This window comes from Somniosus microcephalus, chromosome 7, assembly GCF_052327205.1.
Source record: "Somniosus microcephalus isolate GS21.2 chromosome 7, FLI_Smic_1.0, whole genome shotgun sequence".
Classification (NCBI taxonomy): Eukaryota; Metazoa; Chordata; class Chondrichthyes; order Squaliformes; family Somniosidae; genus Somniosus; species Somniosus microcephalus.
The window spans coordinates 83,806,988-83,828,317 of record NC_140993.1 but is presented as its reverse complement, the minus strand read 5'-3'; the positions used below and the strand labels follow the sequence as shown (position 1 = coordinate 83,828,317).

At 47.7% G+C, this 21,330-nt stretch overlaps 1 protein-coding gene across 4 annotated transcripts in view; it reads right to left on the bottom strand.

Moving 5' to 3' along the window:
• Window positions 1–21,330, bottom strand: part of gra (granulito) — a 242,581-nt gene that overhangs the window by 177,404 nt on the left and 43,847 nt on the right. For all 4 annotated transcript variants that reach the window (XM_085992694.1, XM_085992692.1, XM_085992691.1 and 1 more), the window contains one exon: window positions 21,035–21,132. In XM_085992694.1, the coding sequence (XP_085848820.1) occupies window positions 21,035–21,116 (82 nt within the window). In that variant the 5' untranslated portion in view covers window positions 21,117–21,132. The remainder of the gene's footprint in view (window positions 1–21,034; window positions 21,133–21,330) is intronic.

Below are 21,330 nucleotides of genomic sequence, written 5' to 3'. Positions count from 1 at the left end.
AAACTGTTGGACTATAACCTGGTGTTGTGTGACTTCTCACTAACTCAAGCCAGAACATAAAAGACCTGAACACTTGCAGCTGTTTGCCAAGTTAAATTATTAGCCCGGATTTTGCAGTCAGCAGCGAAGTGATGGGGCTCGCTGCTGACCTCAAAGAAAGCTGCCCACAAAGACTGTGGGGTTGATTTTGCCTATTATGACGTCAATTTCATTCTGCCGCCATCTATAGGGGATCTGTGAAGTTATCAAGTGGGCTGAGCAGCCAATCAAATTGAAGAATTCTCACAGACAGGAAACCAGGAAGTAAAAAGCACTGATTATCATTCACTTTTTAATCATTTTACAGAGGGCGAAATAAAGATTGGGGCATATGCATGGGATTAAGGTAGAAGCTGAAATATCAAAGAAACTTTACAAAAATAAAATCCTGGGATGAGAGGATTGCCCTATGAGGAGAAATTGAGCCTATACTCACTGAAGTTTAGAAGAATGAGAGGTGATTTCATTGAAACATACAAGATTCTGAGAGGAATTGACAGGGTAGATGCTGAGAAGTTGTTTTCCCTGGCTGGAGAGTCTAGAATTAGGGGGCATAGTCTCAGGATAAGGGGTGGGCCATTTAAGACTGAGATGAGGAGGAATTTCTTCACTGAGGGTTGTAAATCTTTGGAATTTTCTACCCCAAAGGGCTGTGGATGCTGAATTGTTGAGTATATTCAAGGCTGAGAGAAAGATTTTTGGACTCTGGGGGAATCAAGGGATATGGGGATCAGGTGGGAAAGTGGAGTTGAGGTTGAAGATCAGCCATGATCTTAGTGAATGGCGGAGCAGGCTCGAGGGGCCATATAGCCTACTCCTGCTCCTAATTCTTATGTTCTATGCTCTTATGTTCTCAAAATAAAAAATAATTTTCATTATTTTAAACATTTATGGAATTATCATCATGGAATGGAGGGAATGACATTCCACACTTCTAAAATTATTTTTTCAGGGCCAGAGAGGCTGTTCAGCAGTAATTTTGACATAGTATGTTGTTAAAAACTCAGTTACACCTCATTCAACAAGGCTTAACTTTTTCAATGGTTTTTACAGGGAGCACAGTGCGTCAAATCACCGATTGTGTTGACTGCATCTGCGAAGGCTGCAACAACCCACCCAGTGGAGGAGCAGGGTATCACTGACAGCAACTTCCAGGTTTCCGCATTTAACTGCGCATGTGCGGACGCCAGAAGTTGCTTACAGTTTCTCCATCATTATAACTGCAAATTCCGGGCCATTCTTTTCCAGCTCTTGAGCTTCGAAAGATTGCCCACCCTGAAGAATGATGTATTACACTGTGCAGTTATATTTTTACAATGTAAATCACTATTACATATAACATTAGTTTCTGCTATATTGCATTATCACTGTATTACTCGGTTTATTACAGTCCCCGTTGCTTATAGGGCTGCGTTCGTGCGAATAGTCGGTGTAAGCAGAAAGTTAACAATCCATTCCCAACTCAGCCAGCTATTTAAATACAGTACCAGAATGGAAAAGTTGCAAGGTCTGGTGTTGACTCTTCAATATTTGGTAAGTTTCAGTTCCTGTATTATGCGTTTTGGTGGATTTAATACTGTTGGGGATGAAATTGACGCCTGGAACAGGCTTTCAACCTCTCAAAATGAACCAACACTTCTAATATCGGCTAAAATTAAGTGGTTATTATTTGAGGCTGTGTACATAATGGGCAGGATTTTCATTGGGCCGTGGAGTCGGGATTGGAGGCGTGGGGGGGGGGGGGGGGGGGGGGAGGTTAAAATCCCGAAATCAGGGGTCCCGACCCCATCCCGCACCCAAACCCGACTCCATGCCAGTTTCAAAGGAGGCGGGTACCCGTCCCGCACTGGGACCCGCCTACCCGAGGCGGGAAGGGATTAGTGCCAATTAACTGCCTGTTAACAGGCAGTTTTTAGCCTAATCCCTATTTTTAAGGTTGAAGTGTGGGATTCCCGATGGCTCCAAACCACGCCAAGTTAGAGGAGGCGGGCCGTCGGGTTGAAGAACTTGGAGGGGTCGAGATGTCAGTGTTCAGGTGAGTGATGTGTGCATGAGTGCAAAGGTAAGTGTGTTTGGTGTGTCTAAAGTGTGTAAAGAAGTTTTACTTACCTGTACTTACCTTAACAGCCTTTCTTCCTCTAGGCTGCGGGAGTTTTTCATACCTTTTCAGCCTTCCTTCCTTTAGGTCTTGGGAGTCCCTCATCTCACCGGCACAGAAAGCAGAATTGCTGCGAAGTGCCAAAAGTGACAGCCTGCAGCTTTCTGTGCAGGAGAGATTTCTAACTGAGTCTGTGGAGAAGGACTCATGTTAGAAGTAAGACTGTCAGTGTTTGACAGCTTCAAACAGCTGTGAAACACTGATATTTCATCTGCCAATATCTCTTGACAGATGAAATTTCAGTCTGTGACGTCACCTGTTGCCGGGTCGCCCTTAATTGGCCTGCTGAGCCCGCTGGGCGGGCTCAACAAGGTCAATCAAGTTGAAATCGCGTGCATTGGCCACATCTCGATGGAGGCGGGACTACAACCCCGAAAGTTGTAGTCCCGGCTCCCACCCGACGCCTGAATGAAAATCCTGCCCAATGAATCTGGTTGACATTTCACTGGATAAATTTGATTTTGTTTTTTTTGGACCTTCTTTCCCTGTGGGAAGGACAAACCAGAGTGGTTCAGGAAGATTCTATATTCAATGTAGAATCAAATACTTGTTCAGTCCAGCCTTTCTTTCTGGGAGTTTGTATTCACTTTAAATTAGCTACTGTCCAGTTTTCAAAAGAAACCTGGAGACAAAGTGGTCTGCAATGAAGAAGTGATTAATCAATTAAGGGATTTGATCTGGCTGAACGGGGCAGTCTGGTAAGCAACGTCGTAAGCAACAATTGCAATCTCGGTCTCTGGTATATTTATCACAATATGTCTGTTTTATGGTATTGTGGCGGAGCCACCAAGGGTCTCAGAACAATTGGTAATAATCCCTTTAACTACAGTGTAGTGCAACCACGGACTGCACCTTTAAACTGCCTGTTAACTGTACTGTATTGTGTTTTCCTGCACTCCACATGATGATGTCATGACGCCGATCACGTGACCACCAGTGGCGCGAAGAACGTGACGACGTCATGACGTCAGCTTCCAGAATATTCCAGTAGTCGTCGAGTGCCCAGCAAGCTGAATAGACCTGTGTACCGTTTCTCCTGTAGTTTCCCTGTTAACTTCGTTGTTCATTAAAACCTGTTGATTTGATTCATCGAGTTGAATACCTTATTCAGATAGGAACCTCCGTTCCTACATTGGTGACCCCGATCTCGTTGGACAACTTTCGTCGAGGATGAACACGAACGCCGTCGCCCTTAAACTGCTGCAGTTCTGGGAACAGCAGCCAGCAGCATGGTTTTTCCAGGCAGAAGCACAGTTCGCTCTCCGGGAGATCACAGCGGATGCGACCCGTTATTATTACGTGGTTGCCGCTCTCGACAGTGCCACGGCCTCGCGGGTCATCAGCATCCTTGGAAGCCCACCTGGGGAGGGCAAGTACGAAGCACTTAAAGCCCGGCTGCTACAGGTATTTGATATTAATAAGTCGGAGCGGGCACGCAAGCTTATTTCCATGCCCGGCCTCGGGGACTCAAAACCGTCAGAGCTGATGAGTCAAATGCTCACGCTGTTGGGCGCGGAACCCCAATGCTTTTTATTCCGTGAGCTTTTCCTCTGCCAGCTACCCGAACCGGCTCAGGCGGCATTGGCCAACACTGCCATCACAGGCGGTGCTGAACTCGCTGCAGAGGCAGACAAGATATTTACTGTTACTCAGCAATGTTGTGCAGCCACGAGGCGCCTTTCCCCCACGCGAGCGAAGCCCAGCCCTCCCCCAGCAGGATGGTGCGCGTACCACGCCCGTTTTGGTGCCAAAGCTCGATGCTGCCGGCCTCCTTGCAGTTTCCCTCAAGAAAAAAAAAACTCCAACAAGCCCGCGTCCTACCGGACGGATGACAAAAAGCACAGCAAGTTAGCTATGGCGGCGGGCTCAGCGGGCAAACTCATTTACGTTACGGATTCCGTTACGGGCCGACGATTCCTGTGCAACACTGGTTCCCAGTGCAGCATCCTCCCAGCTTCAAAGCTGGACCTACTATCCGGCGGCCAGGGGCCTTCCCTCGTGGCAGTAAATGGCGCTGCCATGCGTACGTTCGGGAAACGGACGGTAAACTTAACCTTCGCCGGTCAGCATTTTGTCTGCGACTTCATTACAGCCAAGGTCTCACAGGCCATCCTGGGTGCTGATTTTTTCTGTGCAAACGGTCTGCTGGTCGACGTTCAACACTGCCGACTCATTAATGCGTCCACTTTCCACGCAGTGCCCTGCCACCGCAGCACCGCCGCGTCCTGGTCGGTGGCCTGTGTGGTTCAGTCACAAGATGGGTTTACGCGCCTGCTCGGCGAATTCCCGGAGCTCACCAGGCCTACTTTTTCAGCTGCAAGCACACAGCACGGGGTGGAGCACCATATCTCCACGACCGGAGCACCCGTTTACACTCGGGCGCGGCGATTAGAAGCCGGCAAGCTGGCAGCCGCAAAGGCTGAGTTCCAGACCATGGAGCGCCTCGGGATCATCCGGCGTTCGGACAGCCCTTGGTCCTCCCCACTGCATATAGTACCCAAACCAGGCGGCGGATGGCGACCTTGCGGGGATTACAGACGCTTAAACGACGCCACGACACCGGACAGGTATCCTATTCCCCACATCCAAGATTTTTCGGCACATCTGGCTGGCAACGCTATATTTTCTAAAGTGGATCTCATTCGTGGATATCACCAAGTTCCGGTGCACCCTTCAGACGTCCCCAAAACGGCAGTCATCACTCCGTTCGGCCTTTTTGAGTTCCTCCGCATGCCATTCGGTCTAAAAAACGCAGCGCAAGCATTCCAGCGGTTGATGGACTCTGTCTTACGGGACCTGCCCTTCATTTTTGTATATTTGGACGACATCCTAATAGCCAGCAAGGATACGACAGCTCACATGGCCCATTTACGTACACTTTTCACCCGACTCAGCCAACGCGGCCTTATTGTCAATCCGGCTAAATGCACATTTGGAGTATCCAGCATTGATTTCCTGGGACACAGGATTACCCCAGAAGGCGCCGTCCCGCTAGCCACCAAGGTAGAGGCAGTTACCGCATTCCCACGGCCTCACATGGTCAAACCCCTACAAGAGTTCTTGGGGATGGTAAATTTTTATCATCGTTTTGTCCCCAAGGCGGCCCGGTTAATGCAACCTCTGTACGAAGCACTAAAAGGGAAGTCGGGCAAGGATGTTCTCACTTGGACACTGCAAATGGACCAGGCATTCCGCGATACCAAGGCGGCGTTGGCGGATGCAACTATGCTAGCACACCCACTCCCGGGCGCGACTGTTGCCCTCACTACGGATGCCTCTGACTACGCCATCGGAGCGGTTCAAGAGCAGTGGGTCGACGGGGGTTGGCAGCCATTAGCCTTTTTCAGCCGCCAACTGCGCAAGAACGAGCGAAAGTATAGCACTTTTGACAGAGTTGCTAGCCCTGTTTTTGGCCATCCGGCATTTCCGTTTCCTACTAGAAGGCCGTCCGTTCACTGCATTCATGGACCACAAGCCGCTCACCTTTGCCATGGCCAAAACGGCAGAACCTTGGTCAGCTCGGCAGCAGCGCCACCTCACGTTTATCGTTTATATCTGAATTCACAACAGATTTGCGGCACGTGTCAGGCAAGGATAATCTCGTGGCAGATTGCCTTTCCTGGGTTCCAGTCCAGGCAATCCACCTGGGCATCGATTTAGTCGGACTGGCAGAGGATCAACTGGCAGACCCAGAGGTACAAGCGTTTAGGACCACGCCTTCCAGTTGGCAGGTTGCAGACGTGCTGTTTCAAGCGGCAGGAACCACGCTCTTGTGCGACACATCCATGGGAGTGCCCCGGCCCATTGTGCCGGTCGAATGGCGCAAGAAAGTATTCCAGGCAATCCACGGGTTACCTCACCCGGGGATGCGGGCTTCTCAACGGCTACTGTCCCGCAAATTCATTTGGAAAGGCATGTATTTGGACGTCTGGGACTGGACAAACAATTGCGTCGATTGTCAAAAATCCAAAGTCCACCGTCACGTCAAAGCTCCGGTGGCCAACTTCCCGGTGCCTGAGCGCCGTTTCGACCACGTTCACGTGGATTTAGTAGGTCCCCTTCCCGGGTCACGTGGATTCACACACCTCCTGACGGTGGTAGACCGGACCACCAGGTGGCCAGAGGCGATTCCCTTGGCCACTACCACCGCAGCAGACGTTGCCAGGGCATTTCTTTCGGCGTGGGTGGCTCGGTTCGGGGTGCCATCGGACATCGCCTCGGACCGCGGTCCGCAATTCACATCAGAGCTGTGGAACGCAGTGGCACAAGGCCTGGGTACCAAGCTGCACCGTACCACCACGTACCATCCGCAGGCGAATGGCCTGTGCGAAAGGTTCCATCGGTCTCTCAAAGTGTCCCTCCGTGCCCGCTTGAGGGGACCCAACTGGGTGGACAGGCTCCCATGGGTGATGCTAGGCCTCCGGACAGCACCAGAGGAGGTTCTTCAGTCTTCATCGGCTGAGCTGGTTTATGGCCAGACACTCGGAGTACCAGGTGACTTTCTCCCTCCACACACCGAACCATGGTCTGCAGCTCAACAGCTCCTACTTCATCAGGAGGCGGCTAGGAATTTCCTGCCCATCCCAACCTCGCACCATGACCTGCAGAGGCCTCACGTCCCGACAGAGCTCATGAGTTCGGACTATGTCTTTATTCGACAAGACGGTCACAGAGACCCATTCAAGCCACCGTATACCGGACCTTTTCGTGTCATCTCATCAGGGGAAAAGTTTTTCAGTCGAAGTCGGTGGAAAGTCTGATACCGTCTCTATCGACCGGCTCAAACCAGCCCACCTGGATCGGAGTGAGCCTGTCGTGGTTGCCCAACCGCCTCGCCGCGGCCAACCGCCATTAGCCGCCAGACCAGCCGTGCACCAGCCCACCGTCGAACAGCCCGATTCGGCCTCTGACGCGCCTGCACCTCTGACTACCGTTTCTGCCTCGCCCGAGACGCCGCTTCTGCCGCAATCCGGCACTGGCTCTTCTACTAATGCCCCGTTTCCGCTGCCTGAATTTCGTCGCCGTTCGGCCAGGATCATTAAGCCTCCTACTCGGTTGACAATGTCCGTTAAAGTGGATTCTGGGGGGGCGCCTGTGGCGGAGCCACCAAGGGTCTCAGAACAATTGGTAATAATCCCTTTAACTACAGTGTAGTGCAACCGCGGACTGCACCTTTAAACTGCCTGTTAACTGTACTGTATTGTGTTTTCCTGCACTCCATGTGATGACGTCATGACGCCGATCACATGACCACCAGTGGCGCGAAGAACGCGATGACGTCAGCTTCCAGAATCTTCCAGTAGTCGTCGAGTGCCCAGCAAGCTGAATAGACCTGTGTACCGTTTCTCCTGTAGTTCCCTGTTAACTTCGTTGTTCATTAAAACCTGTTGATTTGATTCATCGAGTTGAATACCTTATTCAGATACGAACCTCCGTTCCTACAGTATCATTTTATATTATCGTCTAACAATAAATGCTCCCTTCTTCATTGCATCCAACCTATATTACACTGTTTTATATGTAGTCACTCATTCTTGCTGTGATAAATTCAGTTACTGGGAGGCGGGGGTGGGGGGTATTATGTCCATGTATAATTGAGACACGGACTGCAGGAGTTGATTATAACAAGTCTTTACTGAATGGAGACAACCTGGAAACTGAAACTACAGAAGCCTGCTAGGGCCTTTTATACAGGGGTGGTCACTGCCGGTACTGCAGTCTGAGACCAGTTATTCCCTTAAAGGTACATACACAACAATTCCTCCCCTTTTAGATAAACAGTACATAACATTCATTTAACAACTAAATAATAACTAATTACAATTACAATTACGGTTGCTAGATACATTGGTTGAAGTTAAGCAATTATAAGTTCAGTCTTTGAGGAGGCTTCCTGATTCTGTCTGGATAACGCCTCTTTGGGATATCAGGTTCTTCTGGCAAGGTTGAGTCGGGATCAATGTCGTTGTTTGGTTTGTCTGCTTCCAATATCACCGATTCTGCGGTAGATGCAATTGGTACTTCGGTTTCAGCGCCAGGTGTATCAGATCGTGGTGTGGAGTTGACGTTTTCCAGTGACTCTAGAATCTGGTCAGCATGGCGTCTTACAATGCTCTTTCCAACGTCCACGGTATACATTAGAGGTCCTTGCCATGTACAGATCGTTCCTAGCTGCCATTTCTCTGTGCGGTAGTCCTGGGCCAAAACTGGTTGACCTATCTTAAAACTCCTGGTCGGCCTTTCATTCATATTCTGAAACTGCCTGTTCTCCACATCTCTTCTGACGTTTGGCTTAACCAAATCCAAGCGGCATCGTAGTCTTCGATTGAAGAACATCATGGCTGGAGTTTGGTTGGTAACCGCATGTGTCGCATTCCGGTAGGCAAGCAAGAAGTTATCCACCTTGTGTTGAAGGGGTATATCTTCATTACACATTGCCTTGATAGCCTTCTTGAATGTTTGAACAAACCTCTCAGCCAATCCTTTGGTGGCTGGATGATATGGGGCGGATGTGTAATGCTTAACACCATTGTTCTTTAAGAACCTCCGGAACTCTTCAGACACAAACTGTGGTCCATTCTCAGGGCAAATCTGTTCAGGCAGCCCATTCCTGGCGAATATGGTTCGTAAGACTGTGATAGTTTTTTCTGTGGTGGTTGAGGACATTTTTATTACCTCTGGCCACTTTGAATGTGCATCCACCGCAATTAAAAACATCGAGTCCATAAAGGGACCAGCAAAATCAATGTGCACCCTTTGCCATGGAGATGAGGGCCACTCCCATGGATGTAGAGGGGCTTGTGGTGGGGCGTTTTGGACCTTCTGGCATCCTGTACAGCTCTTGGTCATCTCTTCAATTTCTCTATCGATTCCTGGCCACCACACAAACGCTCTGGCTAAGTTCTTCATTTTTACCCCTCCCAGATGACCCTCATGAAGCTCATTGAGCACTCTATCCTTCAATTTGGGTGGAATTACTACTCTGGATCCACACATCAAGGTTCCTCTGCACACTGACAGCTGTTCTCTTCTCGGCGAGAATGCTGGCAGCAGTGGTTCGCCATGTGCTGGCCATCCCTTCACCGTTAAATCACAGACCCAGGAGAGTGTCGGGTCATTTCGTGTTTCCTTTTCTATGTTTGCATTCGTCACAGGGAGACATTCGACTATAGTCGAGTGGAATAACTCCACTGGATCCACTGTCAGTTCTTCTTCCACCGTCGGCAACGGTAGGCATGACAATCCATCAGCATTCCCATGCTGTTTAGTTCCTTTGTACTCGATGTCATATTGGTGTGCCCCTAGGAAAAGGGACCACCTCTGTAGCCGTTGTGCCGTCATTATCGGTACGCCCTTCTGAGGGTTGAAAATGGAGACGAGAGGTTGATGATCAGTTAGTAGAGTAAATTTCTGACCGTGCAGGTAGTGATTGAACTTCTTCACCCCCCACACCAGGCTGAGGGCCTCTCTGTCAATCTGGGCGTAGTTACGCTCGGCTGAAGTTAACGAGTGTGACGCAAAAGCTATCGTCCTCTCTGAACCATCAAGGAATTTATGTGACAGTACCGCCCCAATGCCGTAGGGAGACGCATCACACGCCAGTCTTATCGGTAGTGATGGGTTGTAGTGAGCCAATACTTCTCTTGAAGTGATTAGGTCCTTACTCTTCTGAAAGGCCCGCTTGCATTCATCGCTCCATTTCCATGCTACTCCCGTTCATAGTAGGGCGTTCAGTGGATGCAGAATTGTGGACAAATTCGGCAAAAACTTATGGTAGTAATTCACCAATCCGAGGAATGACCTCAGTTGCGACACATTTTCAGGTGCTGAAGCCTTAACTACCGCTTCAATTTTGTCAGGGGACTTATGCAACCCCTCATCAATCACGTGGCCACAATACGATATCTGTTTCTTAAAAAACTCGCACTTGGGGCGATTGGCTCGTAGCCCATGTTCACGTAGTCTAGTGAGCACCTGCTCTAGGTTGGCAAGGTGTTCACTGTCATCTTTACCTGTCACTAGGATGTCGTCCAAGTAACGCTGAGTCCCCGGAATCCCTTGCAAGACTTGTTCCATTGCTCTTTGCCATATCGCCGGAGCTGATGCTACTCCGAATACCAGTCGATTATACTGGTAAAGACCTTTGTGAGTGTTTATCGTGAGATACTTCCTAGAGGATTCTTCAACCTCCATCTGCAAATATGCTTGCGCTAGGTCAATTTTTGTAAAACGCTTCCCTCCAGATAGTGAGGCGAAGATATCTTCTATCCTTGGAGGAGGATATTGTACTGTGTGAAGGACTGGGTTCACCATCACCTTGAAGTCCCCACAGATGCGAACATTCCTTGGCTCCTCAGACTTATTGTTTAATGTTTTCTTCATGACAGGAACGATGGGTGTCACCCACTCGCTCCAGTCTACCTTAGATAACACGCCTGCATTCTCCAGATTCTCCAGCTCTGCCTCGACGGCTGGGCGAATTGCATATGGTACCGGTCTTGCTTTGAAAAACTTGGGAATTGCATTCTCCTCTATTTTTATTGAGGCGGTTACGCCTTTAAGAGTGCCCAGTTCTTGTTGAAATACCTCTTTGGCGTCAGCTAAGATTGTTGACAATCGTCCAGGAGTGACGTCGTCATCCTTTTCACCAGCCACCGTCAGTGCCTGAATGGAGTGCCAGTCTAAACTTATCTTTCTGATCCATTCACGTCCCAATAACGGTGGTCCACCATCTTGCAGAATGTAGAGATACAATTTCCATATTTTCTTGCCGTTGTATTCGACAGGCACCCTTATTTTCCCTCTGGGGTATACTTTTTGCCCCGTATACGTCCTCAAGACAATGGATGTCTCTCTCAAGGGTATGTGTGAGAATAGCCGCTCGTAGTCTCGTCGATTCATGACGGTTAGAGCTGATCCTGTATCCAATTCCATTTTGACTTGGGACCCTGCTATCGTGAGGGTGACCCAAATGGTTCGGAGATCCTCTTTTGTGATTACGTTGTGAAGTTTGAGACAGCTTAGTCTCTTGTTCCCGGATTCACTATCGCTCATCTGGTCTTCGGAACTACTGTCCGTCATCTTTTGTACTTTCCTGTACGGTTCCTTTGTAACCTTTTTGTTGTCATTGGTCTTCTTCCCAGACCTGCAAACTCGTGCAATGTGTCCCATCTTTCCGCATTGCCTGCATATTTTGTCCTTGGACCAGCAGTCCTTCTGGTCATGGTTTGTTCTGCCGCAGCGATAACATTTTGCAAATCCCCATGTCATTTCGTGGGTGCCGTATTCCTGTGGCTTTTGTTGTATTTCCGCAGCTCCCCTTGCTGCTGCTTCGTACGATACTGCCACGCTGAAAGCCTTATCTAGCGTCAGCTCTTTGTCGGAGAGTAACCTCTTCTGGGTTCCTTCACTCAGGAGTCCACAGACAAATTTGCCCCGTAAAGTATCTGCCAGTCCTGCTCCGAACTGGCAGTACTTTGATAGCTTGCGTAGTTCCGTAAGGTAATCAGCATTGCTCTCATTTTTATGCTGATTTCTCCTGTGGAATTTAAATCTTTCTGCTATCAGCAGCGGTGTAGGATTTAGGTGTTCCTGTAGGATAGCAACAATTTCGTTAAAACTCTTCGCCTTCGGTTTGGCTGGAGTAATCAGGTCCCACAATAGGCCGTACGTTCTTGCGCCCATTAAATTTAGCAATACCGATGCCTTTTTCTCATCGGCTATTTCGTTTGCCTCGCAATATACCTCGACTCTTTCCACATACGTGGTCCAGTCTTCTATTGCATTATCGAAGGCAGTGATATCGCCAGTCTTTGGCATCTTGAAAATCTAAGATGGCGCCCCCCGCGCTTTTCCTTCTTCCCCGCCGAGTTAAGATGGCGCCTCCCGCGCTTTCCCGCCGCTGCCGCTGCTGCCAACGCTGTTGCTGGTGATTATATTTATTTTACTATCCTGTAATGGCGACGCCCTGTGGTCTTCGCGCCTCCCCGATCGCTGCTGCCAACGCCGCTCTCCGCGGTATTTTTATTTTTCTATCGCGCTTCAATATTTGCTCCGTTAATTGAAGAACCATTCCCGTCGTGGAGCGGACCCTCTGGGACACTTCCCTCCCTCTTCTTAGGTCCGAACGCTGCCCGGCTTCGAAGCACCGGCCGCGCCCTGTGTGCTCCACCCTCTCTCTCTCTCTTTGCTTCCCGACTCGCTGCCCGGCCCCGTTGCAGAGCCACCCGATCGAGCTCTAGCCCGCCGCAGCCCAGGAAGGATCAGTGCACTACCTGCCACCAGCCCGGTTAGCTGGGAAACCACAGACTGGAGAACCACGCCTGGCTGTCGACAGTCTCTCCTGCAATCTTTCAATTCGATGATTTGGAGGGCGGTTGCCCACGGTCGACACCCGTTTCTCGAGTTTCTTTGGATTATTTTTTTTTTCTTTCTTCTGGCTCCGACCTTCAATAACGTCGTCTGAGGTGCTGCCGAGTTGCAAGTAAGTTCGTTTCTTACTCGTCGCCAGTATTATGTCATTATGTCCGTGTATAATTGAGACACGGACTGCAGGAGTTGATTATAACAAGTCTTTACTGAATGGAGACAACCTGGAAACTGAAACTACAGAAGCCTGCTAGGGCCTTTTATACAGGGGTGGTCACTGCCGGTACTGCAGTCTGAGACCAGTTATTCCCTTAAAGGTACATACACAACAGGGGGGCACTTTCAACTTGGTTCTCCCTCCAAAAACTGAGTGCTAAGGCACTGAAAGTTGAGTTTCTATCTCGCATGCCCATTTCATGCATAGAATTTGGCCGGTCACTTTGAATCGGGATGTCCAGCGTTCCTAATTAAACATGCTAACAAGGATCCAGCCCTTTTCTTCAGCTCCGACATCTTATATACCAATTCTAACTCATTCACATAAATCATGGACATGCATAGCTTGGTGGGCACCATTTCTAATAATATTTAAAGGGGTTGCTCAAGTTGCTCAAGTATATCACTGGTTAGCTTATTTGGACTACTGCTTTTGAGGAGTATTGTTTGTGAAAGCAATTTAATGATTCAGCAGAGGATTTCTGGCAAAATTTTGTTGTTTTCAATGGGTATAGTGCTTGCAATGCCATTATGGTTAGAAGGAGGAGGAGCAGGCAAGAAAGAGTCTAGGGAATTGCAGCTGTAGAGGGTAGCTCACAGGAGGCCTTACCCAAGACGAGAAATGGGCAGCCAGCAGTTGAAAGCCTCCCCCAATATCTTTCAGTTAAAATGAGTGTATCAAGGATCAACTGATGTGCTGTCTCCATACTTCACCCTGGTGCGCTCTGCAATGTGCATTAGTTTATCATTCTGAATGAACCCACTGGAAATGGATACAAGTGCAGCGTTTATATGGAGGATATGTTGCAACTGGCACAAATCAAGACATCCTTGGCAAATATGTATTCACAGCAGACTCAAAATGATAAAAGTACCACATACAATTGGACATTCTAGAAACTACTGCAGTTGCACACAGTGGGTGAACAGCTAACATGATCAAGCCTACCATGTTCATCTACAACAGCTATCACAATTAGCTACTCATGAACAAGGAATGAAAGACTGGTGCAGGAATAAACACAATATCAAGGAAATAAGTGTGAAATAATCATGTTTTACTTAATCTAATTACAAGAAGACATTAATAAACTTGCAGAATGGCTGTATAATTGGCAAATGAATTTCAACACATAAGTGTGAGGTATTCATTTTGGTAAGAAAAATAAGGAGGTCACATATTACTTGGAAAATAAGAATCTAAATGGACTAGAGGAGCAAAGGGATCTGGAAGTACAAATACACAAATCACTAAAAGTACTGACGCAGGTTAATAATAGCTATGTGGAAAGATTGGATAGGCTGGGGTTGTTTTCTTTGGAACAGAGGAGGCTGAGGGGAGACTTAATTGGAGGTGTATAAAATTATGAGGGGCACAGAGAGTGGATAGGAAGGACCTAATTCCCTAATTAGCAGCGAGGTCAATAACTTGGGAGCATGGAGTTAAAATAATTGGTAGAAGGATTAGTAAAATCAAGGAAAACCCAAAGATATTTTATAAATACAAAAAGAACAAGGGGATAACTAAAGAAAGATTAGGGCCTATTAGAGAACAAAAAGGCAACCTGTGTGTTGAGGTGGAAGGCGTGGATATGGTTCTTAATGTTTACTTTGCGTCTGTCTTCACAAAAGAGAGGGGCGATGCAGATATTGTAGTTAAGGAGGAGGAGTGTGAAATATTAGGTGAGATAAACAAAGTGAGAGAGGAAGTGTTAAACGGTTTAGCATCTTTGAAAGTAGGTAAATCACCAGGCCCAAATGAAATGTGTCCCAGGCTGTTACGAGAACCAAGGGAAGAAATAGCGTAGGCTCTAACCATCATTTTCCAAACCTCTCTGGCTATAGGTGTGGTGCTGGAGGACTGCTAATGTTGCACCGGTCTTTACAAAGGGAGAAAGGGAGAGACCGAGTAATTACAGGCCAGTCAGCCTAACCTCAGTGGTGGGAAAATTATTGGAAAAAATTCTGAGGGACAGTATTAATCGTCATTTAGAAAGGCGGCATGGATTTGTTAAGGGAAGCTCGTGTCTGAGTAACTTGATCGAATTTTGAGAGTCGGTAACAAGGAGGGTCAATGAGGGTAGCACGTTTGATGCAATCTACATGGATTTTAACAAGGCTTTTGACAAAGTCCCACATGGCAGTCTGGTTAGAAAAGTAAAAGCCCATGGGGTCCAAGGGAAAGTGGCAAGTTGGGTCCAAAATTGGCTCAGTGGCAAGTAAAGGGTAATGGTCGAAGGGTGTTTTTGTGACCGGAAGGATGTTTCCAGTGGGGTTCCATGGGGCTCAGTACTAGGTCCCTTGCTTTTTGTGGTGCATATCAATGATTTAGACTTCAATGTAAGGGGGCATGATTAAGAAGTTTGCAGATGATACAAAAATTGGCTGTGTGGTTGATGGTGAGGAAGAAAGCTGTAGACTGCAAGAAGATATCAATGGACTGGTCGGGTGGGCAGAAAAATGGCAAATGGAATTCAGTCTGGAGAAGTGTGAGGTAATGCATTTGGGGAGGGCTAACAAGGCAACGGACACAATAAATGGTAGGATACTGAGAAATGTAGAGGAGCAGAGGGACCTTGGAGTGCATGTCCACAGATCTCTGATGGTAGCAGGGCAGATAGATAAAAGTGGTTAAGGCGGCATATGGGATACTTTCCTTTATTAGCCAAGGTATAGAATACAAGAGCAGGGGGGTTATACTTGAACTGTATAAAACACTAGTTAGGTCACAGCTAGAGTACTGCTTACTGTTCTGGTCACCACATTACAGGAAAGATGTGATTGCACTAGAGAGAGTACAGAGGAGATTTACGAGGATGTTGCCAGGACTGGAGAATTTTAGCTATGAGGACAGATTGGATAGGCTGGGGTTGTTTTCTTTGGAACAGAGGAGGCTGAGGGGAGACGTTGTTGAGGTGTATAAAATTATGAGGGGCCTAGATAGAGTGGATAGGAAGGACCTATTTCCCTTAGCAGAGAGGTCAATAACAAGGGGGCATAGATATAAAGTAATTGGTAGACAGATTAGAGGGGAGTTGAGGAGAACTTTTTTTTCACCCAGAGAGTGGTGGGGGTCTGGAACTCACTGCCTGAAAGGGTGGCAGAGGCAGAAACCCTCACCACATTTAAAAAGTACTTGGATATGCACTTGGAAGTGCCTTAAACTACAGGGCTACAGACGAAGAGCTGGAAAGTGGGATTAGGCTGGGTAGCTCTTTTTCGGCCGGCACAGACACAATGCACCAAATGGTCTCCTTCTATGCTGTAAATTTCTATGATTCTATGATAAGTTCATAAAAGCAAACCAAGCACTGGGGTTTATTTCTAGAGGGATAAACTGAAAAATAGAGAAGTTATGCTAGACTTGTATTGAACCTTGGTTAGACCACACTTGGAGTACTGTGTACAGTTCTGGTTGCCATATTATAAAAAGGATATAGAGGCACTGGAGAGGGTGCACAAAAGATTTACAAAGATGATACCAGAAATGCAAGGTTATACCTATCAGGAAAGAATGAACAGGCTGGGTTTCTTTTCTCTTGAAAGAGAAGGCTGATGGGTGACCTAATAGAGATCTTTAAAATTATGAAAGGTTTTTGATAGAGAGAGAGAGACTTTCCACTTATGGGGAAGAGCAAAACTAGAGGCCATCAATCTATCTATCTATATATATAAATCGGTACTTCTGTCTGTCTGTCATTCTGTCATTCTGTCTGTCATCGCCTGTGCATCTGTCGGGCTATGCGCTCGAAAGTTACAGGGCGTACCTACGCGCGCGTTACCTCCAAAGAAAGCTTACGCTTCTGAGACGGTTTTAAGCGTATTTACGTTTCGGCCGGGCTAAAATCGCGCCCGCGGTATCCCAAAAACCTTCAACGTTCCGTTCATTAGCATCTCATTATCCGCTCATTAGCGACAGAGTGACCTCGAGCTCGACCAATCGTACGCCGGGTTGCTGGCGTGTGCCGCCGGGCCAATTGGTGCGTGTGTGGCCGGGCCTTATCGTTCTGAACCGAGGTGAGTCACCGCCATCTTGATTCCAAACTTTTCCTTTCTTTTTCCCGCTTTCTGCGTCTTTAAAAAAAACTTTGCTTTTAAAACACATATTGTTTTAAAAAAAAATGATTTAGAAACGAATTAACTTATCTAATCTCATTAATTTTCCTACCTTTCCCCGTTTTTCCAGGTAGGCCTCGAAGCCTCGGCTTCTCCTTCGCACCCACGCCCGAGCTAGGCACCTCCCGGCCCCACTCGAAGGCTGGAGGGCCGAGCCTCAGCCCAGCGCCGCTAGGGTGCGCGCGCAGCAGGAGCTGAGACGCGGCGTCTCTCTCTGGCTCGGCCGGGGCTTGCTGAGCGTCAAGCGTCACCCTGGCAACCGGCCCCCCGGCCGTCTCACACAGCCGCAATCGGCGGTCTTCACCTCGGGGGGGGGCGCGACCCTCGGGGGGGGGGGGGCGCGACCCTCGGGGGGGGGGCCGCGACCCTCGGAGGGGGCGTGACCCTCGGGGGGGGGCGCGACCCTCGGGGGGGTGCCGCGACCCTCGGGGGGGTGCCGCGACCCTCGGGGGGGGGCCGCCAAGCGTCACCCTGGCAACCGGCCCCCCGGCCGTCACGCACAGCCGCAATCGGCGGTCTTCACCTCGGGGGGCCCGCGGCCCTCGGGGGGGGGGGGCGCGACCCATGGGGGGGCCTCGACCCTCGGGGGGGGCCGCGACCCTCGGGGGGGGCCCCTCCCTCCCCCCCGCCCTCCCTCCCCCCTCCCCCCCTGCCCTCCCTCCCCCTCCCCCCTGCCCTCCCCACGCCCCCCCGCCCCCCCTTTCCCTTCCCCCCTCCCCCCGCCCTTCCCCCCCGCCCTCCCTCCCTCCCCCACCCCTCGCCCCCCTCCCCTCCCTTCCCCCCCGCCCCCCCTGCCCCCCCCACCCTCCCTTCCCCCCCCGCCCTCTCTCTCTTCCCCCCCAGTCGCTCTCTCTCTCTCTCTTCCAACAACAACATGCCCTCGAAAAAGCCTCGGCACCGCCGGGCACTTCAGCTAGTCTATCTATATATATAAAGCAGTTGGTTTGTCTGTCTGTCTGTCTGTCCGCTATACACTCAAAGGTTATAGAGCATACCTACACATATGTTCTATCAAAAGAAAGCTGATGATCAGGGGAGTGTCATAGGCATATGTACTTTTTGGTCAGACAAAAATTGTTTGGACAGTATGCAAAAAACTTTCAAAAATCCGCTCATTAGCTGTTGACCAATCCTACCGCTCATTAGCGTCGAGTGACATGATGGTTGACCAATCCTACAGTTCAGTGACCTGATGGTTGACCAATCGGTGCGTCACGGGCGGGACCTAATCCTGCAGCCTCCCGAAACGTTGCTGCTATTTTTCCCCTGCTTTTCCTCAACAGCGAGCAGGGCAGCTGCATCGGCCCGCCGGAGCGGGAGGTGAGTTGGGGTCACTCGGGCCAGGCCTCACAACCGCTCGGCCCGACACACAGTGCGGGGGAGCGGCAGCGGGCGGCCGTGAACCGCGCCGCCCTGTAAACTGCCCTGGCAACGCCGGGCCCCCCAAGCTAGTATAAGATAATCACCAAGAAATCAAATTGGGAATTCAGAAGAAACTTCTTTACCCAGGGAGTGGTGAGAATGTGGAACTTGCTACCACAGGGGAATTTTTTTTCACCCAGGGTAGTAAGGGTCTGGAACTCACTGCCTGAAATGGTGGTAGAGGCAGAAACTCTCACCACAATCAAAAAGAATTTGGATGTGCATTTGGAGTGCTGTAACCTACAAGGCTACGGACCAAGAGCTGGCAAGTGGGATAGCTCTTTGTCGACTGGCGCGGACACGATGGGCCGAATGGCCTCCTTTCATGCTGTAAATTTCTATGAGTCTATGATTCACAGGGAGTGGTTGAGGCATAACATAGATCCATTTAACGGGAGGCTAGATAGGCATATGAGGGAGAAGGGAATAGAGGGTCATGCTGATAGAACTAGGTGAGGAAGGGTGGGAGGAGGCTCGAGTGGAGTATAAACGCCGGCATGGACTGGTTGAGCCGAATGGCCTGTTTCTGTGCTGTATATTCTATGTAATTATCTGTAATTCTAAGTTAAAAATCCACTTGTAACGTATATAACTAAAATTATCTTCATTACCACCTCAAGTAGGAATTATAAAAAATAACTTTAAAAATTGTTTACTTTGCAGTCTCATTTTTTTATTCATGCAACGATGTGTGACACATGAAATGGTAAAAAACATAAATTACCTTATAAATGTATATATTTTACAATGCTTTTTCTACTATAATGTTACTTTGTTCTAATTGTACGGGCTTTTGAATTCTGGGAGGGTCCAGCACTTAATTTTTTTTTAGTTTTGTTGTAGATCACAGCCCACCTCAGCCATAGGAGAATTGAGTTCTGGCCCAACTTCAATTGATTCCAGGTCTAAATGCAATATCCCCAGATGAAATTAGAAAAAAGACTGCTGATTTCATACCAGTGGACTGAGCAGACTGATAAGAGTCAATTTGCTTCAGCCAACTGTGTCCAAACCATTTTCATATCAATCATAGTGAACATGTCAGTATACATCGAATTGATCATGGCTGATATATAACTTTAAAGGATGTTCGTAATCTGAGAAATGTTGGTAAATGAAGTAAAACAGGAACCTAAAAATTTACAAATCACCTATTCAAAAGAACATACATATTTCTAGTTGTGAAATGTTGTTGTTTCACTACAAGTTTACAAAATGCTGTAAAACATATTTCACCAGCCAATAATTTAAACTATTTTAAACGTCACAATCTTATTATGTCCTTCAGAGGTTATGTCTCTTCTTTTATCTGGTAAAGACCTTCTGCATAGAATAATGGATATCTAGGAATGATTACATTTCTGATAATAGAATGATACAGCACTGAAGGAGGCCATTCGGCCAATCATGCCTGTGCCGGCTCTTTGAAAGAGCTTTCCAATTAGTCTCACTCCCCTGTTCTTTCTCCACAGGCCTGCAAATTTTTCTCCTTCCAAGTATTTATCCAATTACCTTTTGAAAGTTATTATTGAATCAGCTTCCACCACCCTTTTAGGCAGTGCATTCCAGATCATAACAACTCGCTGCGTAAAAGATGTTTCCTCATGTCGCCTCTGGTTCTTTTGCCAATTACCTTAAATCTGTGTACTCTGGTTACTGATCTTTCTGCCACTGGAAAAAGTTTTTCCTTATTTACTCCATCAAAACTATTCATGATTTTGAACACCTCTATCAAATCTCCCCCTAACCTTCTCTGCTCCAAGGAGAAAAACCCCAGCTTCTCTAGTCTCTCCATGTAACTGAAGTCTTTCATTCCTGGTACAAGTCTAGTAAATCTCCTCTGCACCCTCTCGAAGGCCTTGGCATCCTTCCTAAAGTGTGGCCTAGAATTGGCCACAATATTCTAGCTGGGGCCTAACTAGTGTTTTATATTTAGTATAACTTCTTGCTTTTGTACTCTCTGCCTCTATTTATAAAGCCAAGGATCCCTTATACCTTTTTAACAGCCTTCTCAACTTGTCCTGCCTCCTTCAAATACTTATGCATGTATAACCCCAGGTTTCTCTGTTCCCCCTTTAAAATTGTACCATTTAGTTTATATTGCCTCTCTTCAGTCTTCCTACCAAAATGAATCTTCTTCACACTTCTCTGCATTAAATTTCATCTGCCATGTGTTTGCCCATTTCACCAGTCTATCTACATCCTCCTGAAGTCTGTTACTCTCCTCCTCACTGTTTATTACATTTTTGAATTTCATGCCATCTGCAAACTTTGAAATTATGCCCTGTATACCCAAATCTAGATCATTAATATATATTGAAAAGAGCAGTGCTCCCGACACCGACCTCTGGGGGACACCACTGCACACTTCCCTCCACTCAAAAAAAAAACCAACTGTTCACCACTACAGCACGGTGGCATAGTGGTTAGCACTGCAATTAATGGTTTGTAATTGTCATTCAAATCTAAATAATTAGATTATTCTTGAAATCACTACGGCATATTCTATTGCTTATAATAAATGTTGTCACACTGTACCAACAGCATCTACTAGTGTGGAGATGTGCTGTCGATGTGCTTCATACTTTTGATACTCACATTAGGATGTTAAAGTAGTTTCTGCAAGTTTATTTAAAAATAACTTTGCACAGATTAGTGGAAAACTAATGGAACATTTACCAATGCTCTACAGGAGCTATAAACTGTGACACTTACCTATCTCAGCAGATAAACGATGCAATGGTCTTGCTGGTTTGAGGGATTTGCGAATTACTTGCACCTTCCTGGTGGTATCCATGATTATTGGAGAGATCCTGTTTGTAAAACTTGCAGTTTTTAAACTATGCATTAAAACCATTTGGTTAATCTAATGAATGCAAGACTCAAACCATAACAGCTTATAACACAGCATAGTGTAATTTCTGTAAATTACACTAAACCACATACATTATCTGAATCAATGAATTTTAGCATTAAAGTGCTTTGGGACATCTCCAGGAGGTGTATATAAA